The 23923-nt window shown below is 50.1% G+C and overlaps 1 protein-coding gene across 4 annotated transcripts in view; it reads left to right on the top strand.

Annotated features, from left to right (window-relative positions):
- The window catches only part of ALOX5 (arachidonate 5-lipoxygenase), a gene marked incomplete at both ends in the record, with an annotated part of 46680 nt that extends 23323 nt beyond the window's left edge, over positions 1-23357 (top strand). Inside the window, 10 exons of one of the 4 annotated variants that reach the window (XM_080694585.1) lie at positions 7479-7585; positions 8894-9066; positions 10857-11003; positions 18230-18433; positions 19033-19119; positions 19752-19834; positions 19971-20092; positions 20263-20363; positions 21014-21184; positions 23178-23357. In XM_080694585.1, coding sequence (XP_080550711.1) covers positions 7479-7585; positions 8894-9066; positions 10857-11003; positions 18230-18433; positions 19033-19119; positions 19752-19834; positions 19971-20092; positions 20263-20363; positions 21014-21184; positions 23178-23357 — 1375 coding nt within the window. Of the gene's footprint in view, positions 1-7478; positions 7586-8893; positions 9067-10856; positions 11004-18229; positions 18434-19032; positions 19120-19655; positions 19835-19970; positions 20093-20262; positions 20364-21013; positions 21185-23177 lie in introns of all 4 variants that reach the window. The other 3 variants (XM_080694584.1, XM_080694583.1, XM_080694586.1) reach the window with 3 other exon arrangements.
- Between the last annotated feature and the right edge of the window lie 566 nt (positions 23358-23923).

Below are 23923 nucleotides of genomic sequence, written 5' to 3'. Positions count from 1 at the left end.
AACTTCAAAGCAGGATCCAGGGAAGCTTCAGGTCCTCAGAGTATCATGGCAGGGAGGAGAGAGAGAGAGAAAGAAAGAGAGGTGGGGGGGAGGAGCCTGTGACAGCTCAGAGTTACAGGGGAGAGACAGAAGCTATAACAGCCAGCCTAGAAAAACACTGTCCTATTCCATGCTTCCAGGGACTTTTTCCCAGAAACCAAGTCCCACATCTGCACATGTTTAACTCATGAGTTCTGGAGGATGTTTTGAATCCTAACTATAACACTTTGGACACATCACTGCAATTCAGTGTCTCACTTTTTTCTTGCAATTCACACCATTGAAAAAATTCATGTGACTTTGGTAAGGGAGACCCCAGACCAGGATGAGACAAGCAGGACAGAAGGTCCTTGTGAAATGGGCAGTTGGGGAAAGGATAATAAAAATGGAGAGTCTGTGAGAAAGAGAAGACCTCTGGGGAGTAGTGCCTCAGGGCTTAGTAATGGCAGAGGAATGGAGGGATGGAGGAAGGAAAGGATGGAATGAGGGAGGGAGGCCATTATTATCTTTGTATCTCAGGAATCTAGCCCAGCATCTTCCACAAAGTAGGTGCTCCACCAATTCTGTCAAAGTGCATTAAGTGGGACTCATCTTGCTACTCAAGGGACACTGCTGGTGGCCAACAGAACCTTACCTCAAGTGAGAAAAGGACAGACACACCACACCAGCGCCTTCTTCTTCTCTTGCAAGTCTACCATGGCCAATGGCTGTAGAGATCCAAAAGTCTCAATCCTCACTACACAGAACTGTCTACAGGGTGTCTTTGTGGCCCCCATCTTTGTCCCTGCCATTTCCTCTGCCACAAATGCTCTTCCCCTCCTCTACTAGGATATTAGGACTTCGATTTCATGCCATCCTACCTGCTGGGGGTTGAACCTCGGGGCATTCTACCCCCAGGATATACCCCCAACCTTTTTATTTTTCATTTTGAAACAGGCTCTTCCTCAGTTGCTGAAGGTCATGTGAAGTTGCTGAGGTTTGCCTCAAACCTGTGATCATCCTGTCTCAGCCTTCCAAGTACTGGGATTACAGGTATGCATCACCATGCCCAGATAATAGACAATCAGCTCTGAGACATTGAGCTTTTCTTTTCCCCAGTGCTCAGGATGGAACCCAGTGCCTGGACCATGCTAAGCAAGTGCTCTACCACTGAGCTATATGCCCAGGCTCAGGGATATTTTTAAAGCTCCTGGGGGCTTCAGAATACAAATAGGGTTACTGGCTGGAGGCCCCCCAGCCTCACCCTCACACAGACATGGTTGCATATGGGGTCACTTTTTGCTCTAGAGTCTCAGGGAATCTGTCTTCCTCTCCCATCTCCGTCACCTCTCTCCGTACCCTTCCACATGCTTTCCTGGGCTCCTTCTCACATAGCATTTGAAGGGTTCATTCTCAAGTACACACATAATTTGTTGGTGGTTCCTTCTAGAAGAAAATCAAAAGTAAATGTAATTCTCTCATTTCCCTCCCTGAAACCCTTCAGTGACTGCCCCAAACACAGGTAAGTTAGACACAGGTGTGTCTGCCAGGGATCAAGATCCACCCATGTGACTCTCCCACCTCACTCTTTTCTCCTCCCTGACTTCCCAGGCTTCTCCAGTCACATCCACACAGAACTGTCTACAGGGTGTCTTTGTGGCCCCCATCTTTGTCCCTGACATTTCCTCTGCCACAAATGCTCTTCCCCTTCTCTACTAGGATACTAGGACTCTTTTCCAGAAACTCCTGGTAGCCCCTGTACCTAGGTGAGGCCTCCTCCTGATGCTCCTGTACCCCCAACCCACACCAGCCATCATCTCTCCAATGATGCTGCAGCCCATCTTTCTCCACATTGTTCTGGTCACTTGAGTGATAGAGTATTTGATAGGAACTGGGCAACAAAATCCTGGGGTGGATCCTTTTGCCCCTCCTAGCTCAGCATGACTGGCTGGTCAGCTGAGCACAGTTTCTGAGCTGGTGCAGTATATCAAGACCCATGAGATGTAAGGAGAGGAGCCCATGCCTGAGCATGGGTGCTAAATCTCAAGGAGGCTGCTCAGGGCACTTAGCCAGGAGATGAGGGACAAGGAACACTCTGGGTGCAGATGATCCCAGTAAGTTGAATCTGAATCTCAGGAGGCAACTCAGAGGCAAGCACCCTGGAGACAGGGGCCATGTGGAATGGGCTCTGGCTGGGGTGCCCACCCTGGACACAGAGCTACATGGAGAGGACTGTGGCTGGTGGCACTCACTCTGGAGACCAGGGCTACATGGCATGGGTTCTGGCTGGTTGATACCCACCCTGAAGATGGGGGCCACTTGGAGAGGGCACTGGCTGGTGCAGACAATACCAGGAGCTTTGCTGTTTTCCTCTGAAAAGTAAGACCCACTCAGGGTTGTGATGTCAAAGTGGAGCCACGTAGGCCAGCCCACTGACCCAGATAAGGGTCTCCCTGGAGACAGCCTCCTTTCCACCTGCTCTTGGTAATAGGTGAGGCCCACCAGACATCTGTCCATCACCACCACCCCCTTGTTAAATCTCTGCATGGTGTATAGGGAGCCTTCCCTTTGCTGAGGTGTCTGTCCTCTCACTGATGAGACCCAGGAAGGCTGTGTAGTCAGAGGACATGGGGGACCTTGCAGCAGGACTGCTTACAGAGGTGTGCTGTGGCCAGGCCTGTCCAGGAACCAAGTGGGTTGTGAAACTTCCTGGTGGCTTCAGGCAGGGCTGCCTACATGTTCACTGCCCACTGAGGTTCACAGCCTGGAACTCAACTGCAGGATGTGTGAGGCTGATAGGGGAATGTCCTCTTCAAAGGATATTGAGAAAGGGCTTCCTTCCTGGTAGAGGCCAAGGCAGAAGGTGGTCAAGTCCTGAGAGAGGTGGCCAGGGTGTCCCCCCTCACATCCGCCAAGAGATTTCCATCCAGGGGCCTGGCAGGGGGCGGTTCTCTAAGGGCCACCTCCGAGGGGGCACGTGGCATCTCATCCACACCACAACCATCTTCCAAGGGAGGCAGCATCAGGAATGCCATCCCAAGCTGCCGTGGCCACAGTTGACATCTGGAGTCTGGATTTTCTGCATCTGGTGGAAAATGGGAGACATGAGAGTGTTTGCAACTAGCAGCAATGGAGTCAGTGCTGCCCTGGGAAGCCTGGCCTGGCAGTCATTGTGGGCAGCTAAGAAGCCCAGGTTGGGAAGAGACCACATGAAGACACAGGCCAGGGAACAGGGTGCATGCAGAGGGTGGTATGGATGAGCTTGGGTCACAGTGGGAAGATGCTGAGGGGGAAACTCAAGGCACCTTTCATGTTGCATGTTAGGCTTGAAGTTAAAAACAGGTGTTCATTAAAAAGGGAAGGTGGGCATGCCTTAATCCCTGTAGAAGGCTGAGATGGGGGATCATAAGTTCAAGGCCAGTGGATGAAAACTTAGTAAGACCTTGCCTCAAAATTAAAAACAAAATAGTTCTGAGAGTGTAGCTAAGAGGCAGAATGCCCCTGGGTTCAATCCCCAGGACCACACAACAGAAAGGAAACTAAGTGGGCAAAGAGGCTGGCCTGTCCCTGAGTAAACAGGACTGCAGGGGGTGGCTGCAGGGACAAGAACCAAAGGGATTCACACTTTGGAAGTCTCAAAAGAGGATGGGGTAGTTAGCAGGTCTTTCTTTCTTTCTTTTTTTAACTCTTTATTGGTGCATTGTAGTCAATCACCTTAATGGAGTCCAAGATGGTGGAAGCATCACCCATTTAGTCCTTCCCCAATTCCCTCCTTCTTCCCTTCCTCTCCCTCCTTCTCATGTTTGGCTGAGTGATTGACTTTGATATGTTTGTTAATGTACATCATGAACATTAGAGAATTTCCCTCTTCTCCCCTTCTATCCCCTCAGGTCACCTTATTTGCTCATCTATAGTATCCCCTTCTTCATCTGGAGTTCCTCCTAATGACCCTTTTTCTCCCTAGCTTTTGCATATTAGGGAGAGCATCTGATTTCTTATTTTTTGTGACTGACTAATCGCACTTAGCGTAATGTTCTTCAGTTCCATCCATTTCCCTGTGAATGACGTAAGAGATCAGGGGAGCTGAGAACTGACCAGAGACCTTGGGCTGTGGCCACTTCAAAGCACTTCTATCAGAGGACAGAGTGCAAGGGCTAAATAACGGCCACAGGCAAGGACTCTTCTAGGAACTGAATGTGAAAGGAAAGAAGGGAGTAAATGAATCAGACAGAGGGACCAGGGGGACAAAAGTAGCTAAGTGTGCGCTACAGACTGGCTTCCAACTTCTGGGCTGCAGACTTTGGTCTTTATAGGAAGTGGTCACCATGGTGACACTCTGTTGAACTCTTTCTACATACCAGTGCTTTATGTAAATCCCATCAACCCTGTGATGCACCAATGGTCTTTATATCTATTTTACAGATGAGGCAACTGAGGGTTGGGACTTGCCCAAGACTCTGTGGACGCTAAGTGATGGGTGGGGATTTGGAGGAGCACCTGTGCACTAAGCTGAGCCACGTTCATCCACTGTCTCTTCTTGCCCATGCTTGGGTGGTCCCCCAGCCCCATCAGACTGCGATTCCTGTGTCTAAAACCTTGGCACACAGCAGGGGTAGTGAGGAGTCTGCTCCCACCCCCATAGGCTGATAATGAGGCCTACTCTGCTTGGATGGTTCCTGAAGACAGGTACTGAGAATCTGTATGTCCAGGGCCTTTGTCCCCCTGGATCTCCTCGCATACCAACCAAGTTCCCTGGCAGAAAGTTGAGCTTTACATCTAAGGACATCAAGGCAGCCTTTCCCATTGAACTTCTGGCTCTGGACAGCTTGTCCTCCCACTTCTAGGTAACTGACTGTGTCCTCTGAGCCACCTGCTGTTCCTGGAAGGAAGCCAGCCCTCCTCTGTGAGCTTCATCCTCACCTTAGTATTGAGTCATAGTCAAGTCCCAACAGGATCTTGGGGGCCTGGGAAGCCTCGCCTCTCCCAAAAATCAGTTCTTTTCCACATTCAGATACCACAGGGAGATGAACCCTCTAGCTTCACAAGGGTAGATGCCCAGGTCACTTGACAAACTAGGGTGCAGAGAAAGGAAGGAGGAAGCAAGGCCGGAAGAAGCTGAGCAGGGGCCCTGGACGGTGGGAGGAAGGCAGGTGGAAGAGATAAGCCCTCTCCAGATGGGGCCAGAGCAGAAGGATGATGGTACCAGATGCCAGAAGACCAGGAGTGCATCATTCTATAGCGCCAAAGTCCAGAGTGCCTCCTGATGTGCATGGAGGTCCCTGGGCTTGTGGCCCCACAACCCTCTCCTGCTCAGCATGGCCTCTTGGAGGACACAGGGTGGCCAATACAAAGGAGAGGAACATTTGATGACCTACTGAAGGAAGCAAGGGGCCTGACAACCCCCCAGCATTCTCTGCTCATCACAATGTTTCTCACCCTTTGTGGCTCTGCCTGGCTGCCTCGTGTATATACATAGGTGTGTAAGGTCTCCCTTCTGGGACAACAGAGCTGGACGTCCCAGAGCAGTCTGTCTGGGATTACTCTGGACAGAGCTTTCCAACCTGGGTCAGGAGGCTAGAGGAGGCTGCTGGACTTGCCCCTGACAGAGTGACTCATGTTGTTGCAGCTCAGCCCCAGCCAAAGAATGATTCCATGCAGACTGCTGGGCCTCAGCATTCAGAGATGCTTCCTCTGCATGGGCTTGGCTCTGCATATCACCCTGGCCAGTGGGCAAGGGGAGAGCCAGGAAAGATCTTCCCCCACCTTTCCAGGATGGACCACACACACGGCCTCCTTCAGAAAGCCCTGAAGTTGCTGCTAACATCTGTTACCTGAATTCCACATTTAGAATTTAGTGAGTTCCTGTCTTAGATTTTTATTTTATTTTATTTTATTTTATTTTATTTTATTTTATTTTGTGGTACCAGGAGTAGAACCCAGGGGATTTATACCTCTGGACTATACTCCCAGACTTATTTTATATTTTATTTGGAAACAGGGTCTCACTAAGTTGCTGAGAACCTCACTAAGTAGCTGAGGCTGGCTTCAAAGCTGTGTGATCCTCCTGTCTCAGCCTCCCAAGCATGGGGATTACAAGCATGCGCCACCATGCCCTGCTCTTAGATTTTTTAAGCCCCACTCTTAAACTTTTATGTGCACTATAACTACACATCCTAGTGACATCAGAAGGGCACACGGCAGTTGATGTCTTTCCCTCCACATGCCACCTGCTCCCCCTCCTCCCTCTCTGTACATGTAAGATTGGTAATGCTATCTTCAGGTATGGACATAACAGTATTTTAATTGTTTCCTTTCTCACTCCCCTTTGTCACCCTTTCCATTTCCATTCCCCAATTCCTCTCCACAGCTCTACTGGTCTCTCTCTTCCTTCATTTGAAGTACCTTTTGTTGACTGTTTTCTCTTTGGCTTCCACATATGAAAGAAAATATACTACTGTTCCTATTGACTTTCTGAGACTGGCCAATCTCACTTAGCATAATATTCTCTAGATCCATCAATTTGCGGACAAAATTTTGTTCTCTTTATAGTTGAATAAAATTTCAGTCTGTGTGTATCCCACACATGCAGGAGAAAAGAGCTTTTTCAACAAATGGTGCTCGACAAATGGTGCTGGGAAAACTGGACAGGTATATGTAGAAGAATGAAGTTAGACCCCTATCTTTCGTCAAGAACAAAAGTGAACTCAAGAAGAATCAAAGACCTAGAGAATAGACCAGAAACTTTGCAATTACTAGACGAAAATATAGGAGCAATTCTCAAGTACAAAAGCACTGATAGAGACTTTCTCTATAAGATCCCCAAAGCTCGGGAAATAAAACTGAGAATCAATACATGAGATGAAATCAGATTTTAAAAGCTTCTATGCAGCAAAGGGAATGATTGAGTCAAAAGAGTGAGTATATAGGGCAGGGAGAAATCTTTGCCAGCTACTGCCCTGAAGGAGGACCAACATCTGCCTTAGATTTCTATTTGCTGCCCTGTGTAATGAGCATTGGACCTTGTATCCTCCTCAACATCAGACACAGAGCCAGTGTTAGAAGGTAAATGAGGATCCAATTCAATTGAACTCATCCCCCCAAATCCAGATCCAAGGTCCTGCAGCCTCCCAGGAGGTATGGCCTTTGACCCTGGAAGCTTGTTAGGAGCTTGCCCATGGAGTTGGAACAGCAAATGCTGATGAAGGAGTGAGCGAATGAACGAAGGCATGTTGAACGCATGCGTAGATGGGATTCGAGGCACTGTAGGCTGTTCTGGAGGGAGTGACCTGGCTCCCTGCAGAGCTGAGGAACAGAGGCAAAGGCGTGATGGCCGGTTTCTATACTGGCCTCACAAGGCTGTCTCCTGCCCCAGGGAGCTGCCTGGAGGATGCAGCGTGAGGGGGGCTCCGCAGGGAAGGCATGGTGGTGCACATGAGGGTGACCTGTATCCTGGTCCACAGGATGGAGAATTTGTTCATCAACCGCTTCATGCACATGTTTCAGTCTTCCTGGAATGACTTTGCTGACTTTGAGAAAATCTTTGTCAAGATCAGCAACACCATTTCTGGTGAGTGTGCCTTTGGGGGCTCTCATGGTGCTGGAGAGAGAGGAAATGAGAGGGGGCATCATTTTCTTGTCCTAGACTTGCTGGGAAATTTTGCATGGGCTGCAGCTCAGGGGGCCTCGCTGCCCAGGCTTGGCAGACACATCCCCAGCCAGCACCCCTGCACCTGTGCCACTTACCTCTCCTATAGTCATACCCAGAAGTATCTCCTTTTTGGACATTCGAGCTCAAGCACCATTGACCTCGTTTCATTTTCAAAGGTCTCAAAAATATTAGAAGTTTTTCTTTATATAAATGGGCTTTGTGGTGCATCTAGACAGAAACTTAGCTTGTTTTTTAAGCATGTCCATAAAAGAAGCAACATTGGATTCTGTTTTAGTCAGAGTTTCTGTCATTATGACCAAAATATCTGACAAGCACAACTTAGACAAAGAAAGGTCATTGGGCTCATCATTTCAGAGGTTTCAGTCCATGTTTAGTGGTCTCCAAGGCAGAAACCATGGCAGCAGGGTATGTGCTGGAGAAACACCACTCTCAGTCATGGTGGCCAGAAGCAGAGAGTGCACGGAGAGGTGGCCAGGGACATATATAACCCCCAAGGGTCTGCCCCCAATGGCCCACCTCCTCTGAATCTTGCTGCATTTGGGGACACACTTATTTTTTTTTTTCAGTACTGGGGATGGAACCTAGGGTCATTCTATCTCTGAGCTACACCCACAGCCCTATTTTTTATTCTTTATTTTTAAAACAGGGTCTCACTGAGTTGCAAAGGGCCTTACAAAGTAGCTGAGGCTGTCCACAAACCACGATCTTCCTGTCCCAGCCTCCCAAATGCTGGGATTACATGTGTGTGTCACCATGCCCGGCAGGGGACACACTTTTAACACATGAGCCTTTTGGGGAACATTACAAACTCAAACCATGACAGGTATTTGGGACCGGGATGTGTTTGATAAGAACACTGGCATCACTTGGGTAGTGGTAGCATGGGAAAGACATTACCAGCCACAAAGAGTTAAAGAGACCAGAGTTCTTGCACAAAAAAGGTGTTGGAACCTTTTTGTGGGAAGGCAGTGCCTCCCAGGGCTCCCCTTCTCCTCCTCCCTCCAGGTCTGAGAAAGGGACAGGAGTCCTGTGATCCAGTAAGGGCCAACCATAGGCAGGGCAAGTAGGGCCTGTGGTCAGCCTGCCATCCAGCAGTGCCCAGGGGAGGGGACCTGGCAGGGACTCTGCCCTGGGCAGAGGTTGGGAAGGCCATGGCCCTGGCCTCCCTGTGCCAAGGCCCAGCTAGGCACACTTTTCTCCCCACAGAGCGAGTCATGAACCACTGGCAGGAAGACCTCATGTTTGGCTACCAGTTCCTAAATGGCTGTAACCCCGTGCTCATCCGTCGCTGCATGGAGCTGCCCCAGAAGCTCCCAGTGACCACGGAGATGGTGGAGTGCAGCTTGGAGAGGCAGCTCAGCTTGGAGCAAGAGGTCCAGGTAGGCCCGTGGGCTGGGAACATAGCTGCGGCTACGCTTTGGCAGGCAGAAGCCATGGCTCAGGTGCCCAGGCCTCTGCAAAATATCTTATGTCTTGTCTTTTTTCTCCTGGTAGCATCAAGAAGAAAGGCCTGGCCCTTGTGCCAGCTGTCTTGTGAGACATAGGGGGTTAAGGTGATGGTGGTGCAGGGGAGGGACATCCAGGATGTCACATCTGGGAACATGTCTATTTCCAGTGTCAATAATGACAAGGGCTGCCCCTGACCAGAGGCCAGTGGTGGGCCAGGCAATGTGACAGATGTTTTCCATACACTTGTCAAATTGTCTTCCTCCTCGCAAAGGTGAGAGCAGTGGAGGCAGAAGCAGGCTGTGTATAAGATCAAAGGAGGAGGAGAGAATTTTTAACTTCCTACTTAAAGAAGTTGGTACCTTCTGCTCCTGCCTCCCATACTCTCCAGTCCTCCCTCCTCCTCACTCACAGACTCAGCCCCCAGCCTCACCCTCCACCCCACCCCACCCCCACCCCCAAGGCTGACCTGTCTTGAGACCAGAAGGATTCAAACTGACTCCACCTAGGGAGTGGAGCCCACCGCCAGGCACCTTCCACCAAGGGGATCAGTGGACCCAAGGATCTTGCCGTCTGCCTCTCGCCACGGGGCCAGCACCCTAGGCCCCTTGCCCCCAGCCCCTGCCACCTCCCCGAAGGGCTGGTTCCTCTGGTGCTTCTGGTTACCCGTCCTGCATGCTCAGCTCACCTTCAGGCTACAAACAGACCTTCCAGCCCCAACACCTGGCCCACCAGATTCCAAAAGGCCACCCACCCTGTCGAAGTCCTGGGGTGGGGGTCCTGCTCCAGTGAAAACAGCCCTACCCCCTGGACCTGCCAGGACCCCAGGACACTACTGATGTCACATACTAGGAACTCTGACTCTTGATGCTAGAAAAGAAATCAAGTCATCCAAGTACCAGTATACAGACAAAGCCTTAACTGGGGTCTCCACTAGAGGGAGACACAGCTCATGAGGCAAACTGACAGCCAGGCTCCCTCTAGAGGACGCCAGTGCGGAGGTTCCCCCCACCACCACCACCACTTCATCTCCTGCATCCAGGGCACATTAGTTTTGTTCAGGAGTGGCTTCACCACTACAGAAATGGGCACTGAGTCTGCACCCAGACCCAGCAAAGCCATTGAATTTTCACCAAGTGACCTACCATGTCACCAGCTTCAAGCCAGGACACAGAACATGGTTATCCTGCAGACCCTCCCATCTGCTTCTGCAAAGCCTGCCCCTCTCCCCATGCAGAACCCCCTTCTCCCCACCCAAAGGGTACACCCTTTCCTTCCTGTCTCCTCCTTCCCAGGGGACTCAGGACCTGATTCTGACAATGGTTTCATCAGCCTTGATTCAGACTTGATGTCAACAAAGTCCTAAAGTGCCACGTCTTGGCATCTGACTTCTCTCTTCCGTGTCTTCTTTTTACACTATCACTCTGGGTAGCTTTTCAATGTCTTCTGTAAGGGTCTAGCTGGTTTCAGGTACAACAAATGATGAATTAGCCACTGTGGGTCCTTTACTTAGGAAAACCACCACAACCTGCAAAATCTCTTCATTTGTATCAGCCTTTGAGTCAGAGGACAAGAGAACTGTACATGCTGGCCTCCACTGAATTTCTGGGAAGAAGAGGGGACTCCAAAGACCATCATTTCATCGCCCCCCCCACCCCCAGTGTCTGACACCTGGATCCATCTCTGCCAAGGTGATTTGGACACATTTTTCTGCCTCCTGCAGGAAGGAAACATTTTCATCGTGGACTACGAGCTGCTGGATGGTATCGATGCCAACAAAACGGATCCCTGCACTCACCAGTTCCTGGCTGCACCCATCTGTCTGCTGTATAAGAACCTGGCCAACAAGCTCGTCCCCATTGCCATCCAGGTGAGTAGGCTCTGGACCACTCTTGCATGGCCAGGGGCATGAGGAGGAAGTTGCTGGACTGCTCTAGCTGCACCTCCTGGAGGAGAGAGCTCTGACTGACAGAGGATACTGATGCTGAAGAAAAAGGAAGACTTGATAAGCACTTCCTGTCCACTGGGTGTAGGGGGTGCTGGCTCCACCAGGAGAGGTGGAGAGGGCTCCACTCTGCCAGACATACTTGAGAAACCCTGTGGGGCAAGGATGACTTGTTGTGTTTCCATCCCGGGACCATGGACAGGGACCCTAAGTCAGGATGCTATGGTGAATAGGCAAGTGACACTGCATGTTGGTCTGGAGACCAAGGCCACCAAGGGGTACTGAGTGCACTGACACCAGAAATGTGGACAGTCCTGGCATGCTTATCATGGTGGGGGCAGGGTGTGGCAGGGCCAGGTGGGCACAGGTTTCATTTGCCCTGCACCATACGAGCCGGTGTGCAGACAGCAGGGACCAGGGCCAGGACAGGACTAAGTGCAGGTTCCAGAGGAAGGAAAGGGACTCGGCAGGGCCCTTCCATGGAGGATGGGCAGCTGAGCACTGGAGAACAATGCTATGAATTGTGTTGGGGTGAGTCCTCAGCTCAGGAACTCAGGGTCTGCAGGGTCCTTGGCTAACATGATGGAAAAGAATTTCAGCACGCACCAGGTTAGAGACATAGACAGAGGTTTATTGGGGGAAAGGGAAGGAAATACACATTCAAGAGAGAATACAGGCCACCTCAAGATGAGGAAGGCATTTTTAGGGAGTTCAGGGTTCTCTTCTTATAGGGGACTTTGGTGAAGGGTGGACTAGAGACGGTATACGAGGATGAGCTCAGTCCGGTAGTCCCAAGGAGGTTTATGGCGGGCAGGTGGTCTGGTCAGCCTTAGGGTGGATGAGCTCAGTCTAGTAGTCCCGAGGCACTTCCTGATGGTCTGTGATCTGGTCAGCCTCAGCATGGATGATCTTGGGTTGATTGGGGTCCTCATTAGTTGATTGACAGATAAGTTGGGATATCCTAAATTATAGGTTTTCTTGGAAGTATTGTTAACTCTAGGATCTACAGGTTTCCCAACAATTTATGGTAGAGTCAGGCCTGGGAAAGAGAACTGGTTTGTGGACTAGAGGCAGAAGCATTTCAGCTCCAGGTTCTTATATTAAAGTTTTACTTTTCCTTCCTGTCTGTCTCCTTTCTACCTACTTATTTCTTCGATCCTACATCATTTTCCCCCCTGAGACATTGGATGCTGACAGTGCTGAGCTGGATTTGTCAGGCACTAACCAGATTCTAAGATGATCCTAAGGGGTTAACCTGCATAGTCTGCAAACCCTCACCCTCAATTCAAATACCTAAAAAATCCTGAAGGCTGCTATTGATTTTTAAACTTTGTGGCAAATTCATTGGCTACAAACAAATGTTCTCTGGCAATAAGAGATGCTCTTCAGAGATTTTGCTCCATTCCCAGTAATAACCAAATAATCACTACCAAACTACTACCCAGCTTGAATATGAAATACCATGTTGCCACAGACCCAGAGGAGGAAGCCTGCTACGTCGTGAAGCACACACACTGCTGGAATCCCTAGGATTCAGCATTCTGAAGCACATTTGGCCCTGGGGCCTTCAGGCAATGCCTGTGTTCTTTCAGGGAATCATCGCCACCAACTTGCTGATGTCAATCACTTTCCCCCCGACAAGGAAACTGAGATGCAGGTGCATGCAGTCGGCCACAGCTTAGATTCCAGCCAGGCATCTGACTGCATACCCCATCTTTCCTCAGCCTTCCAGTGGGACAACTCCCTGGAGAGTCCCCAGCATGTTATCAAAGTGGCCCTACTTATGAGAATATGAAGCAAATGGTGAAGGGATACATAACACAAGAGAAGAATTCATCACCAGGAGATGCCAGGAGGTGCCTTGAATCACAGGCTCCACTTAATCCTGGTCTGCCACTAGCCAACGGGCCAAGAACCCTGGGTCAGCCACAGGAGTGTCCCTGTTCTTCTCATTCTCCTGGAAAGCAAATTTACATCTAAAAAGACCCATACAAATGAATGCCACAAATAAAAAATGTGGCTCTTTGAATGGTCCACAAATAAAAACTAAAACGACCTCCCCATGAGGCCAATGGAGAGTGGGGAGAAAGGAGAGGGGCTGGAGGTCTATCTCAGTTCATGCCTGGCATATGCAAAACCAAAAAGGAAGAGGCAAAAATATACAAGATTAGCAATAAAAAAGAAGACTTTAAAAGAAAAGAATAATTGTGATTGCAGATTTATTTTTAAAAGAGAGTAATTGTTTGGTAACAAATTTGGAAAGAAAAGCTACTGGAAATGGAAGAAAATGCCAGGAAAACATATATTAGAAGAAATTGTAGAAAATAGGCCAGTTTCCACGTAAGTGGTCGGGAAGCTGATTAAATTCATGTGAGGCCCAAATGATGAGCATCTGGGTTTTAGCCAGCTTCAAGAGCAGTTGTTTCTAGAGCTTTTTTATATTAACCCCCAATTCATCCTACCTAGCTGCCATAGTCCTAGTTCTGAAACTGAGTACAGGTAGGCTACAAGAGATCTGAGGATCAATCCAAGTTAATAATCATGATTGTCATAATTTAAAATTAATCTTATGATTTATTTATTTTTAGTGCTGAGGATCAAACCCTCGGCCATTCTACCTCCGAGATATACCCCAGCCCTTTTATTTTTTATTTTGAAATAAGATCTCACTAAGTTGCTAAGATTGGCCTTGAACCTGTGATCTTCCTGTCTCAGCCTCCCAAGTACTGAGATTACAGGCATGCACCACCATGCCGAGCTTAAAAATTGATCTTAAAAGCTGGGCGTGGTGGTGTATGCTTGTAATCCCCGCACTTGGGAGGTGAAGACAGGAGGTTCGCACAGGTTCGAAGCCAGCCTTGCTGGCTTAAGAGACCCTGTTTCCAAAAAACAACAACAACAACAACAACAACAACAACAACAACAACAACAACAACTAGATAGATAGATAGATAGATAGATAGATAGATAGATAGATAGATAGATAGATATATGTATGTCTGGGAGTGTAGCCTGGAGGTAGAAGGGTTTCCAGGAACCCCAGTACCACCAAAAAAAAAAAAAAAAAAAGTACAATTCTAAAGTTGTTTTCATTCAAATCACACACAAGAATGCTGATATGGGACTGGGGATGTAGCCCCGTGGTACAGCACTTACCTAGCATTTATGGTGCTGTGTTTATCCCTAGCACTACAAAACAAAGCAAAAATACTGCTATCACCATTGTTATTCAACATTGTTTTAAAGTTTCTCTCAAATGCAATAAAATAATCAATAGACAAATTATAAAAGAATGGGAAAAGTTATCTTTTCTGCTACTGAAAAACAAAATGTTCTAATTTTTCAAAGCTACTTGAAGTAATAAGCTTATTTAGCAAAGTGTCCAGAGAGATATACCCCTCAAAAAAACACAATAGCTTTTCTCTATGCTAACAGCAAAATATAATGCCCTTAGCAAGGAAAACTATACAATCATTTTAAAGGCTCTAAAAATAAATCTTAACAATGATTTGATAGCAAATAGAAAAACCACATATCTTCACAATGCCAATTCTATCAAATCTTATTATACAAATTTTAATGTGCTTCCAATTAAAACCTTAATACAGTTTTCCTCTTGATTGGAGGTGGTGCTGATGGGAGGCTAAAGAGGCAAGACAACTGAATAAAAGAATTTAAAGATTCATAATGAGTATACTGTGGGGACTAAATAGACTTTTAGAGGGAAAACAAGAAGACAAGAAGTTATAAGGGAAAAGGTAGGCACATTTGATTATGTCATTTTAAAAATCAAATGGTAAAATACTCCATAAACAAAACTTAAAGGTAAACAGTGGCCTAGAGAAAATGACTGCCACCCCAGTGCCACACAAAGGATGAATATCTCTACCATGCAAAACCATCCTGCAGAGTGATAAGGAAGAGACAAACACTACAGTAGGAAAATGGGCAGAGAATATGATGGATGGGCTGAGTGCAGAACAGGAAATAGAAATAGACAATCCACATGTGGGAAATTTCTCAACTTCACCCTTGGTTAGGGGAATGCAAACTAAAGCAAACAATAAGGTCCCTCTTCTGACTCAGGTTGGCAAAAACAAAAAAGTGGTTAACAGCCAACTGCTAGCAGGGAGGCACCCCAGGAGCTGGTGAGGAATACATGCTCTGCAGGGTCATTGCAAAGATGAAATAAAGCCCGCAGCATGTATCACAGGATATCCCAGGCCCAGAGCTGGGGAGGGAACACTTGGGGAATGGATCCAAGTAGGCCCAGAGCAGCGGGCAGCCTACCTGCTCTAGGAGAAGGCATGACAGTAGGGATCTGTGGCCAGGCAGCAAGTGCAAATGAGTACAGCACTTGAGGGAGGGACCCCCAGAATCTTGAGTCCTGTGACCTTTCAAAGGGGGCAGTGAAGCCCAGTGTGGTGGTGTGCTCCTGTAATCCCTATACTTGGGAGGCTGTGATAGGAGGTTGGAAGCCAGTCTCAGAAATTTACCAAGATCCTGTTTCAAAGTAAAAAATAATAAAAAAGGACTAGGGGGTGTAGCTTGGAGGTAGGGAGAACAATCCTAGTTTCAATCCCCAATGCCAAAAGAAAAGAAGAAAATTCATTCTGTATGAATACAGGTGCAGAGTTTTCTAACTCCGTAATTTTTCAAGAAAACTGATCATCCAAATATTATCTGAAGGCACCTGATAGTTCAAGATAGACATGGAGCCCCATTAATAAACAAATGAATTAGAATACTGTGTAAGCTAACCCCTCCTCTCCTCTCCTCCTATCCCATTTATTTCCTCCAGAAACAGGTGGAGCAGAATGCAAGAGCTGCTCTGTCCCCTGTCCTAGGTGGGAGACACCAGTATCTCAGAGGTCTGGAGATCTGAGACCAGGCTAGTCCAAACCAAGACATAATATAAGGACAAAGTACACACCACATTTCAAAGACATAGAATGAGGGAAAAAGTAAAGTCCTCTGTCTCTGTCTCCGTCTCTCTCTGGTACTGGGGATTGAACCCAAGGATGTTCTAACTTTCAGATATACCCCAGTGTTTTTTATTTTGAAACAGGGTCTCTATAAATTGCTGAGGCTGGCTTCAAGCCTTCAATCTTCCTGTCTCAGCCTCCCAAGTATTAGGATTAGAGGCACATGCCACTGAACCTAGTGAGATACCTCATTTACTCGTTTTAGATTAGTTTCATGTTGAGTTGCTGAGGCTGGCCTTGGACTTGTGATATTCCTGTCTCAGCCTCCCAAGTACTGGGATTATAGGCATGCTTTACCAGGCCTATTTTGGAATAAGCTGAAGTTATATTGCAAATCTAAATCTCACCTGTTTCCTTTTACATGTTTATGTATTTATTCATGTATTTATTTATTTTTTCAGTACTGGGGATTGAACCAAGGGGCAGTCTATCTCCAAACTATCCCCCCAGCCCTATATTTATTTTTATTAGGAAACAGGGTCTCACTAAGTTACTGAGAGCCTCACTAAGTTGCTGAAGGTGACTTTAAACCTGCAATCCTTCTGTCTCAGCCTCCCAAGTACTGGGATTACAAGTGTGAGCTGCCACGCCCAAATTCCTTTTATATTTTTAAATATAGTTTACAGAAATTTGAAATTCCCTCTATTTCTTTCTTTCCTTTCCTTTTCTTTCCTTTTTTTTTGTGGTATGAGGGGTAGAACTCAGGGGCATTCTACCTCTGATCTCCACTCTCAGCCTAATTTTTTATTCTTACTTTTATTTTTGTTTTGAAACAGGGTCTCACTACATTACAGAGGGCCTCACAAGTTGCTGAACCTACAACCTTTCTGTCTCATCCTTCTAAGTACAAGGATTACAAGCATGCACCACCACGCCCCACTCTGCATTGTATTTCTATTAGACAGTGCTGTTTTGGAGGGAGAAACAGACAAGGAAGCGACCTTCCAAAAAAACCTAACAGGATACTGCTGCCTCTGCTCCCGGGCAGCTCTACCTGTCTCCCAGCTGGAGCCACACTTTTCTCTCCAAATGCCCAAAGCTCAGTCAGAGCCCTTCCAGGCCCACTCTCTGCTGTGCCACTGGCATATTAAAGGTCCAAGACTCTGTTCTCATCTAATAGATAAGGCAGCACTAGCACCTGCCTTCCAGGATCCCAGGAGAACTCACTGTCAGGTCCTGAGTTGGGGTGGGTGCTCGTAAGAGTGATGGCTATGTACTGGGGATGTGGCTCAGTGGTAGGGTAGCACCTAGCATGCCCCAGTCCCTGGGCTTGGTCTCCAGCAGCACACACACACACACAACAGTGAGCAGTGGGGATGGCTGATGTCACAGACAAAGCTGGGGACCAAAGGCTGGCCAGGCAGAGAGTATGGAGAGACCAGAATATGGTGGGACACATCCGCAGAGGTGTCCGCAGCCAGATCACCGAGGACTTGGGGGACTTTCTTTTCTGACATTAAGAGGTGACTGGGTGTTCTTCAAGAGGAGATCACTATAATAACGTGATTGACATTTTAAAGAAAAGCAGCATGGTCCCCAGCTGGGAAGGGAAGCCTACCTAGCCCATGCTACAAGAGGGTGCCCAGCTGCAGGGCTTGGGGCCCAGCTAGGGCTGCAGCTGCGGGTTCCCATCTGGGGGACTTGACAGCGTGCAGCCCCCATGCCCTAGACTTGGGAGGAGTTAGTTGAGGGCAAGAAGGGACTACAGGGAGGAGTTAGTTGAGGGCAAGAAGGGATGACAGGGGGCACCTGAGCAGCCGCTGGGAAGCAGCAGCATTTGAGGACAGGGTGGAGGGAGGAATCTGGAGCCAGGAGGGGACAGGACAAAAAGGAAACAGGATAAAAGGGGTGGGGCCCATCCACCTCCACCTGCTTGCTCCCCTCTGTCTCCTGTGGCATCTTGACAAATCCATGAGACATTACTGTCCCCAAATCACAGAGGAGGAGACCTGGGCTCAGAAAGGCTGGGCCAGTCATCCAGGTTCCTCAGGTTCTCAGTGACACAGTGAGATGAGGAAATACTGACCCTGGGTCCCCAGTGACCCTCCATGTTCTTCCTGCAGAAGACACAGGGATTCTTCAGGAATTTACTGAGAGATCAGGTTCTCCAAAGGCTACAGCCCAGAGCAAAATAGATCAATGTGTTTTCTTTCTTCAACATATCAGCTCAACCAAACCCCAGGAGAGGAGAACCCCATTTTTCTCCCTTCGGATGCCAAATACGACTGGCTTTTGGCCAAAATCTGGGTGCGTTCCAGTGACTTCCATGTCCACCAGACCATCACCCACCTTCTGCGCACACATCTGGTGTCTGAGGTCTTCGGCATTGCCATGTACCGCCAGCTGCCCGCCGTGCATCCCATTTTCAAGGTACAGCCAGCTACTGCCCCACCTGGAGAAGGAAAGGACTCTGGGGCGGGGGGCTGGCTGGAGTGCTCAGCAGAGGGACTCCTGGAGAAGTGCTCAGGGCAATGTAGGGCCCCCAGGGAAGAGAGCAGCTGGGGGCATGCTGGGTCCCCAGTAGCAAGACCAAGACCCTGGCTGGGTCTGGGCCTGATGTGGAGCCTGGCTACTGGGAGTGGAGTTTAAAAAGGCAAAATAATGCACTGCCTCGCCCTCCGTCCTCCCAATGATGGCACAGCACTGACTGCTACAGAACTGAAGGCTAAAAGAAAAGAAAATGCCCCGTGCCTCAGTTTCCTCATCTGTAAGACAGGTAAAAATGCCTCAAAGGATGATGGTCAGGATTTCAAGTTAATAAGTTTAGAGAGCTTAAAACCACACATATTGCAGAGGTAAGCACTAGAAAGTGTTAACTGTGAGCCTTTTTTTTTTATCACCACCACCATTACTATCCTGCACCAAAGCCTCCAGCAGGGAGAAAGGCACAGACCCTCACCTCCCTGAGCCCAGCACCCCCATAGCAGGGGCCCCAGGGGGCAGCTCTGAGATTTCTCCTCCCCACTCAGCTGCTGGTGGCACATGTGAGGTTCACCATCGCCATCAACACCAAGGCCCGGGAGCAGCTCATCTGTGAGTACGGCCTCTTTGACAAGGTAGGTGCCCCCGGACCAGAAAGAACCCTGCCTGGAGGCCTCTGCCCCCACCTGAGTTCCAGAATTCCACTCAGGAGGCCAGGCCACGGGGGTGGAGGCTAGGAAGGGCAGAAGGCTGGAGGCTGTGCTTAGAGCTGGCTCCTAGCTTCTCCAGCTGGTCTCCAGCTCCCTCACCAACCATGAGGACTCTCCTCTTCCCTGCTAGAGCTGGGGTGTTCCCCATTTCATGCCTACTGCCTGCCACCTTCCTCCAGGTGGACCTGACCTTCTCTCCTGCAGACAGATCTGCAAAGCCCTGAAATTCTACCCCTTGCACTGGATGGAGGGGGACACCTCCCCATCACCTCGGCCTGGGGGAGAGGCTTGGCCTTCTCAGAGTTACACACCCCTTCCCCCACACAGCGGGCATGGGTTTGCCCTCTGTGCCTGCCCCCACCCCCACTCTGGCTCCCAGTTTCTCAGGGATGTCAGGACAGCCTTGGGGCTGGGCAGCTGTGCAGGAGAGCCTGTGCTCAGGGCCTCATCCTCCCAACCAGGCCAATGCCACTGGAGGCGGTGGGCACGTGCAAATGGTGCAGAGGGCCATGCAGGACCTGACCTACACCACCCTGTGCTTTCCGGAGGCCATCAAGGCCCGGGGCATGGACAGCACGCAGGACATCCCCTACTACTTCTACCGCGATGACGGGCTGCTGGTGTGGGAGGCCATCCAGAAGTGAGAGTCTGCTGGGGTCCCAGGGGAGGAGGAACCCCCAGGGACTGATGGGGCCCAACCTGGATCAGGGCCCCAGCGCTGAAGGAGGGAGGGGGCGCCCTAAGACGCCGCTGCTGCCGGCCTCCTCCTGAGCCAGGTTCGCAGCCGAGGTGGTGGGCATCTACTATGAGAGTGACCAGGTGGTGGAGGAGGACACGGAGCTGCAGGACTTCGTGAAGGACGTGTACATGTACGGCATGCGGGGCAGAAAGACCTCAGGTAGGCCTCACAGTTCTCCAGCCTGACTGGGTGTCTGAGCACTGGCCAGAGCCCTCACGGGTACCGCCCACCACCGGCCTCCTTCCCAGGGCGCAGTGGGGAGCCCAGGACGAGGCTGGGGGCACTCCTCACTCCCGGGGAGGGGCTCACGGGCCTTGGCTCCGCCCTAGGCTTCCCCAAGTCCATCAAGAACAGGGAGAAGCTGGCGGAGTACCTGACCGTGGTGATCTTCACCGCCTCCGCCCAGCACGCCGCAGTCAACTTCGGCCAGGTAGGTAGCCCTCGGCGGGAGCTCACCCACGTTCAATGGCCGGTCAACTCGAGGCTGGCCAAGAGGAGCCAAGCTCAGCTCCCACTGGAGTCTCCTCCTCCTCTCCCTCCCCCTACTCTTCCTTCTCCTCCTCGGGCGCCAGCCACGATACTCTTAGCCAGCCTGACCCTCAGATGGCCTCTGGCCCTGGACTCAGCAGTTGCCGGCTTGGATAATGTGGGTTCAGCTGAGGGCGCCCGCCGCAAACAGAGGATTGAGGCAGGATGCCTGGCCTCTGGAGGGATGGGGAGGGGCGGGGACATCTGAGGAGGGGCGGGGCTGGAGGAGGACAGGACCCCAAGAGGAGGGGCAGCACCCCAAGAGGAAGGAAAGGGACAAGGGCACCAGCTAAGAGGGGCGGGAACACTGGAGAGGAGGGGCAAGACTCCAGGAAGAGGGGTGGGACCCCAGAGGGCGGGGCGAGGCGGGGCGGGGACCCGGGAGGGTGTCCGGGAGGGGGGGGAGACTCCGGAGGGAGGGCGGGCCCTGCAAAGGTGGGGCCCAGATGGCCCAGCATCTGCGCTCAGAATTGGGCAAGTGCAGGCCCGGTGCATCGCAAGTGGGAGGGCTGGTGGGCCCCCAGGGCGCCCACGCTGTCGTTGTACCCACAGTATGACTGGTGTTCCTGGATCCCCAATGCTCCCCCAACCATGCGGGCCCCGCCGCCCACAGCCAAGGGTGTGGTGACCATCGAGCAGATCGTGGATACACTGCCTGACCGCGGCCGCTCCTGCTGGCATCTGGGTGCAGTGTGGGCGCTGAGCCAGTTTCAGGAAAATGAGGTGAGGCCCGGCAGGATGGGAGACAGCGCAGGTCACCCTAGGTCTACTGATTCCTCATCCTCGGGGTTTGTGAGTCAAGACTCAAGCTAGGCACCTGCAGCCAGGAATCCTGACGTCCAGGGCTGAAGGGCAGGCTGGCTGCAGGTGCCATCAGGTCCTTAGGCGGGAGTCTGCACGGGTTCCGAGTGGGTGGGGCCGGGTGGGGCCGAGAGGGCACATGCTCTGCTCCACTCTACCACCAGAGGGCGATGACGACTCCCAGCCCACCCCACTCTTTCCAGCTGCGGACAAAGCTCTTTCCTATAGCAAAACCCTGGTGCCCCAGAGGGAACCCGTTTCCTGGTTCCTTCCTGACACACGCCTGTAAATCTGACCCAAACACTAGCGGAAACTGGTGGCTCAGCACTCTCCCTCCCTCGGCAGTTTCCCCGGGGCACTACCAGGTCAAGCAGCCCAGCGTATGGTGTCTTAGGAGCCGGGAGCCTTGGCTAATGTCCTGGTCCCTCACTGGACGCCCTTGCACATGTGTCTTTGCATTTGTTCAGTTTGGCCAGGGGACACAGTCCTAGTAAGGGACTTTCTTGGTCAAAGAAAGTCAAGATAGAGTTACTCTCTGCAAACTGACTCCAAAGCCCCATCATCCTCTTTCTAGCCCTGAAACTTTCTAATTTTAATAATCCAGTAGTTTCAAAAGATTAATTAATGTCTTTGCTGGCCGTGGTACACACTTGTAATCTCAGCATTTGGGAAGCTGAGACAGGAGGATGGAGGTTCTTGGACAGCCTCGGCTACTTAGTGAGGCCCTTTGCAACTCAGTGAGACCCTGTTTCAAAATAAAGAATAATAATAATAATAATGATAAAAAGGATTAGGGGTGTAGCTCAGAGGTAGAATGCCCCTGGGTTCCATCCTCAGTACAGGGGTGGGGGGAGATCAATGTCTAGAGTTTATTTGCAGGCATCTGTGTGAGCAAGCAAAGGGGCACATTGACCAAGAGGCTGCTGCCTCCTTCCCACTCCCTGCCCCCAAGCCTGTGGGGCCCTCGCTGGCCCCAGTGGCCCTACATGGCTGGAGCCCAGATGAGAAGCAAAAGGGGTAGGGCGGAGAGAACAAGAGAACAGCAGGGCTGCAGGCCCACCAGGTCTAGGACCCTAGCAGCCTCCGCCTCCACCTGCACCACCTCTCCACTGGTCTTCGAAACCAGCTAACACCACTGCGGCCCCTTTCCCTTTTATACATGATGCCTGTGCCCTGGAGACTTCTGTAAAAAAAAAAAAAAAAAAAAAATCAAGTTAAAGGTGGCATTTGTGTAACTTTTAAAACTTTGTTCTGTTTTTTGATTGACACATAGTTATAAATATTTATGGGGTACCATGCAATGTTTTGATACATGCTACACTGGGGAATGATCAAATCTTGGCATTTAGCAAATCCGTCAGCTCAAACATTTAGCCTTTCCTGTGGTGAGAACATTCAGAATCTTCTAGTTATTATGAAATGTCTAAGATAGTGTTAAATGGTCACCCTGCTATGCTGTACAACACTGGAAAGCATTCCTCCTCTCTAACATCATATCCAAGACTAGGCTTTCACCTCTCCTTTTCCCCCTCCCTGCCCCTCCGGTTGCCATCCTTCTATTCTCAGCTTCTCTGAGATGGATGTCTTTAAACTTCACATGTTAGTGAAATCATGTACATATTGGTGAGACCATGAAGAAATGGTCTTTCAGTGCCTGGCTTATTTTAGTAAACAGTTTCAGTAAACATAATGTCCTCCAGGTTCATTCATGTTGTGAGTGACAGAATCTCGTTCTTTTTCATGGCTGAGCAGTATCCCCTTATGTAGACATACCACTCTGGGCAGAGGAAATGGGGGGGTGAGCAGGAAGCCCCTTTGTGTCCTCCCCAGGGGTGGTCCCCAGGAGTGGGACAGGGCTTGTCAGTTCATATAGCCCAGCTTAGATTAATGTGCCTATCTATGTCTGGGTCCTCAGCTGTTCCTGGGCATGTACCCAGAGGAGCACTTCACTGAGAAGCCGGTGAAGGAAGCCATGGCCCGATTCCGCAAGGACCTGGAGGCCATCGTCAGCGTGATTGCCGAGCGCAACAAGAACAAAAAGCTGCCCTATTACTACTTGTCTCCAGACCGGATTCCCAACAGCGTGGCCATCTGAGCCTGCCTGTGGCAGTCTTGCTCCAGGAGGCCAGCTTTACCGGCCACTCAGATGCTGGCCTCCTGGCCTCTCCTCTGAAGCCAGCAGGTCTGTTCTCAGGCCCAGATACACTGGCCTCCAACAATAAGGCTACCCCAGAGTGTGGCATGGCAACAGAGCTTCAGGGCATTTTTCTTCGTGTTCCTCAGTCTCTGGGGGATCTCCTATGTTGATTGAAGTGAAACATGGCAGGGGCCCTCCTCCACAGAGCAGGACTGACATGCAGCCTCCTGCCCACGCCCAGCCCGGCCCTTCCATACTAAGCAGCAGCAGCCTGAGAGCCTGAGTCTGCTGTGCTTGGAGAGGTGGAATGACTTTTGGTTTTATTTATGCTTAATCCAATTTCTTATATGTAGGAGATGTCCAAATAAACTCTGGTTCAATGAATTAAGAACCGGTTGTCCTAAAAGTAAAAGGGCATTTAAAACCCATTCTGTTCCACATGCTATGTTTCAGTTACCACCAACAGCTCATGACTCCCATCACTGTCAAAAATGAGCCACGATCACTGGGGATTCAATCAGGGG

This window comes from Muscardinus avellanarius (assembly GCF_963383645.1).
Source record: "Muscardinus avellanarius genome assembly, chromosome: 4".
NCBI lineage: Eukaryota > Metazoa > Chordata > Mammalia > Rodentia > Gliridae > Muscardinus > Muscardinus avellanarius.
This window is presented reverse-complemented; position numbering and strand designations above follow the sequence as displayed.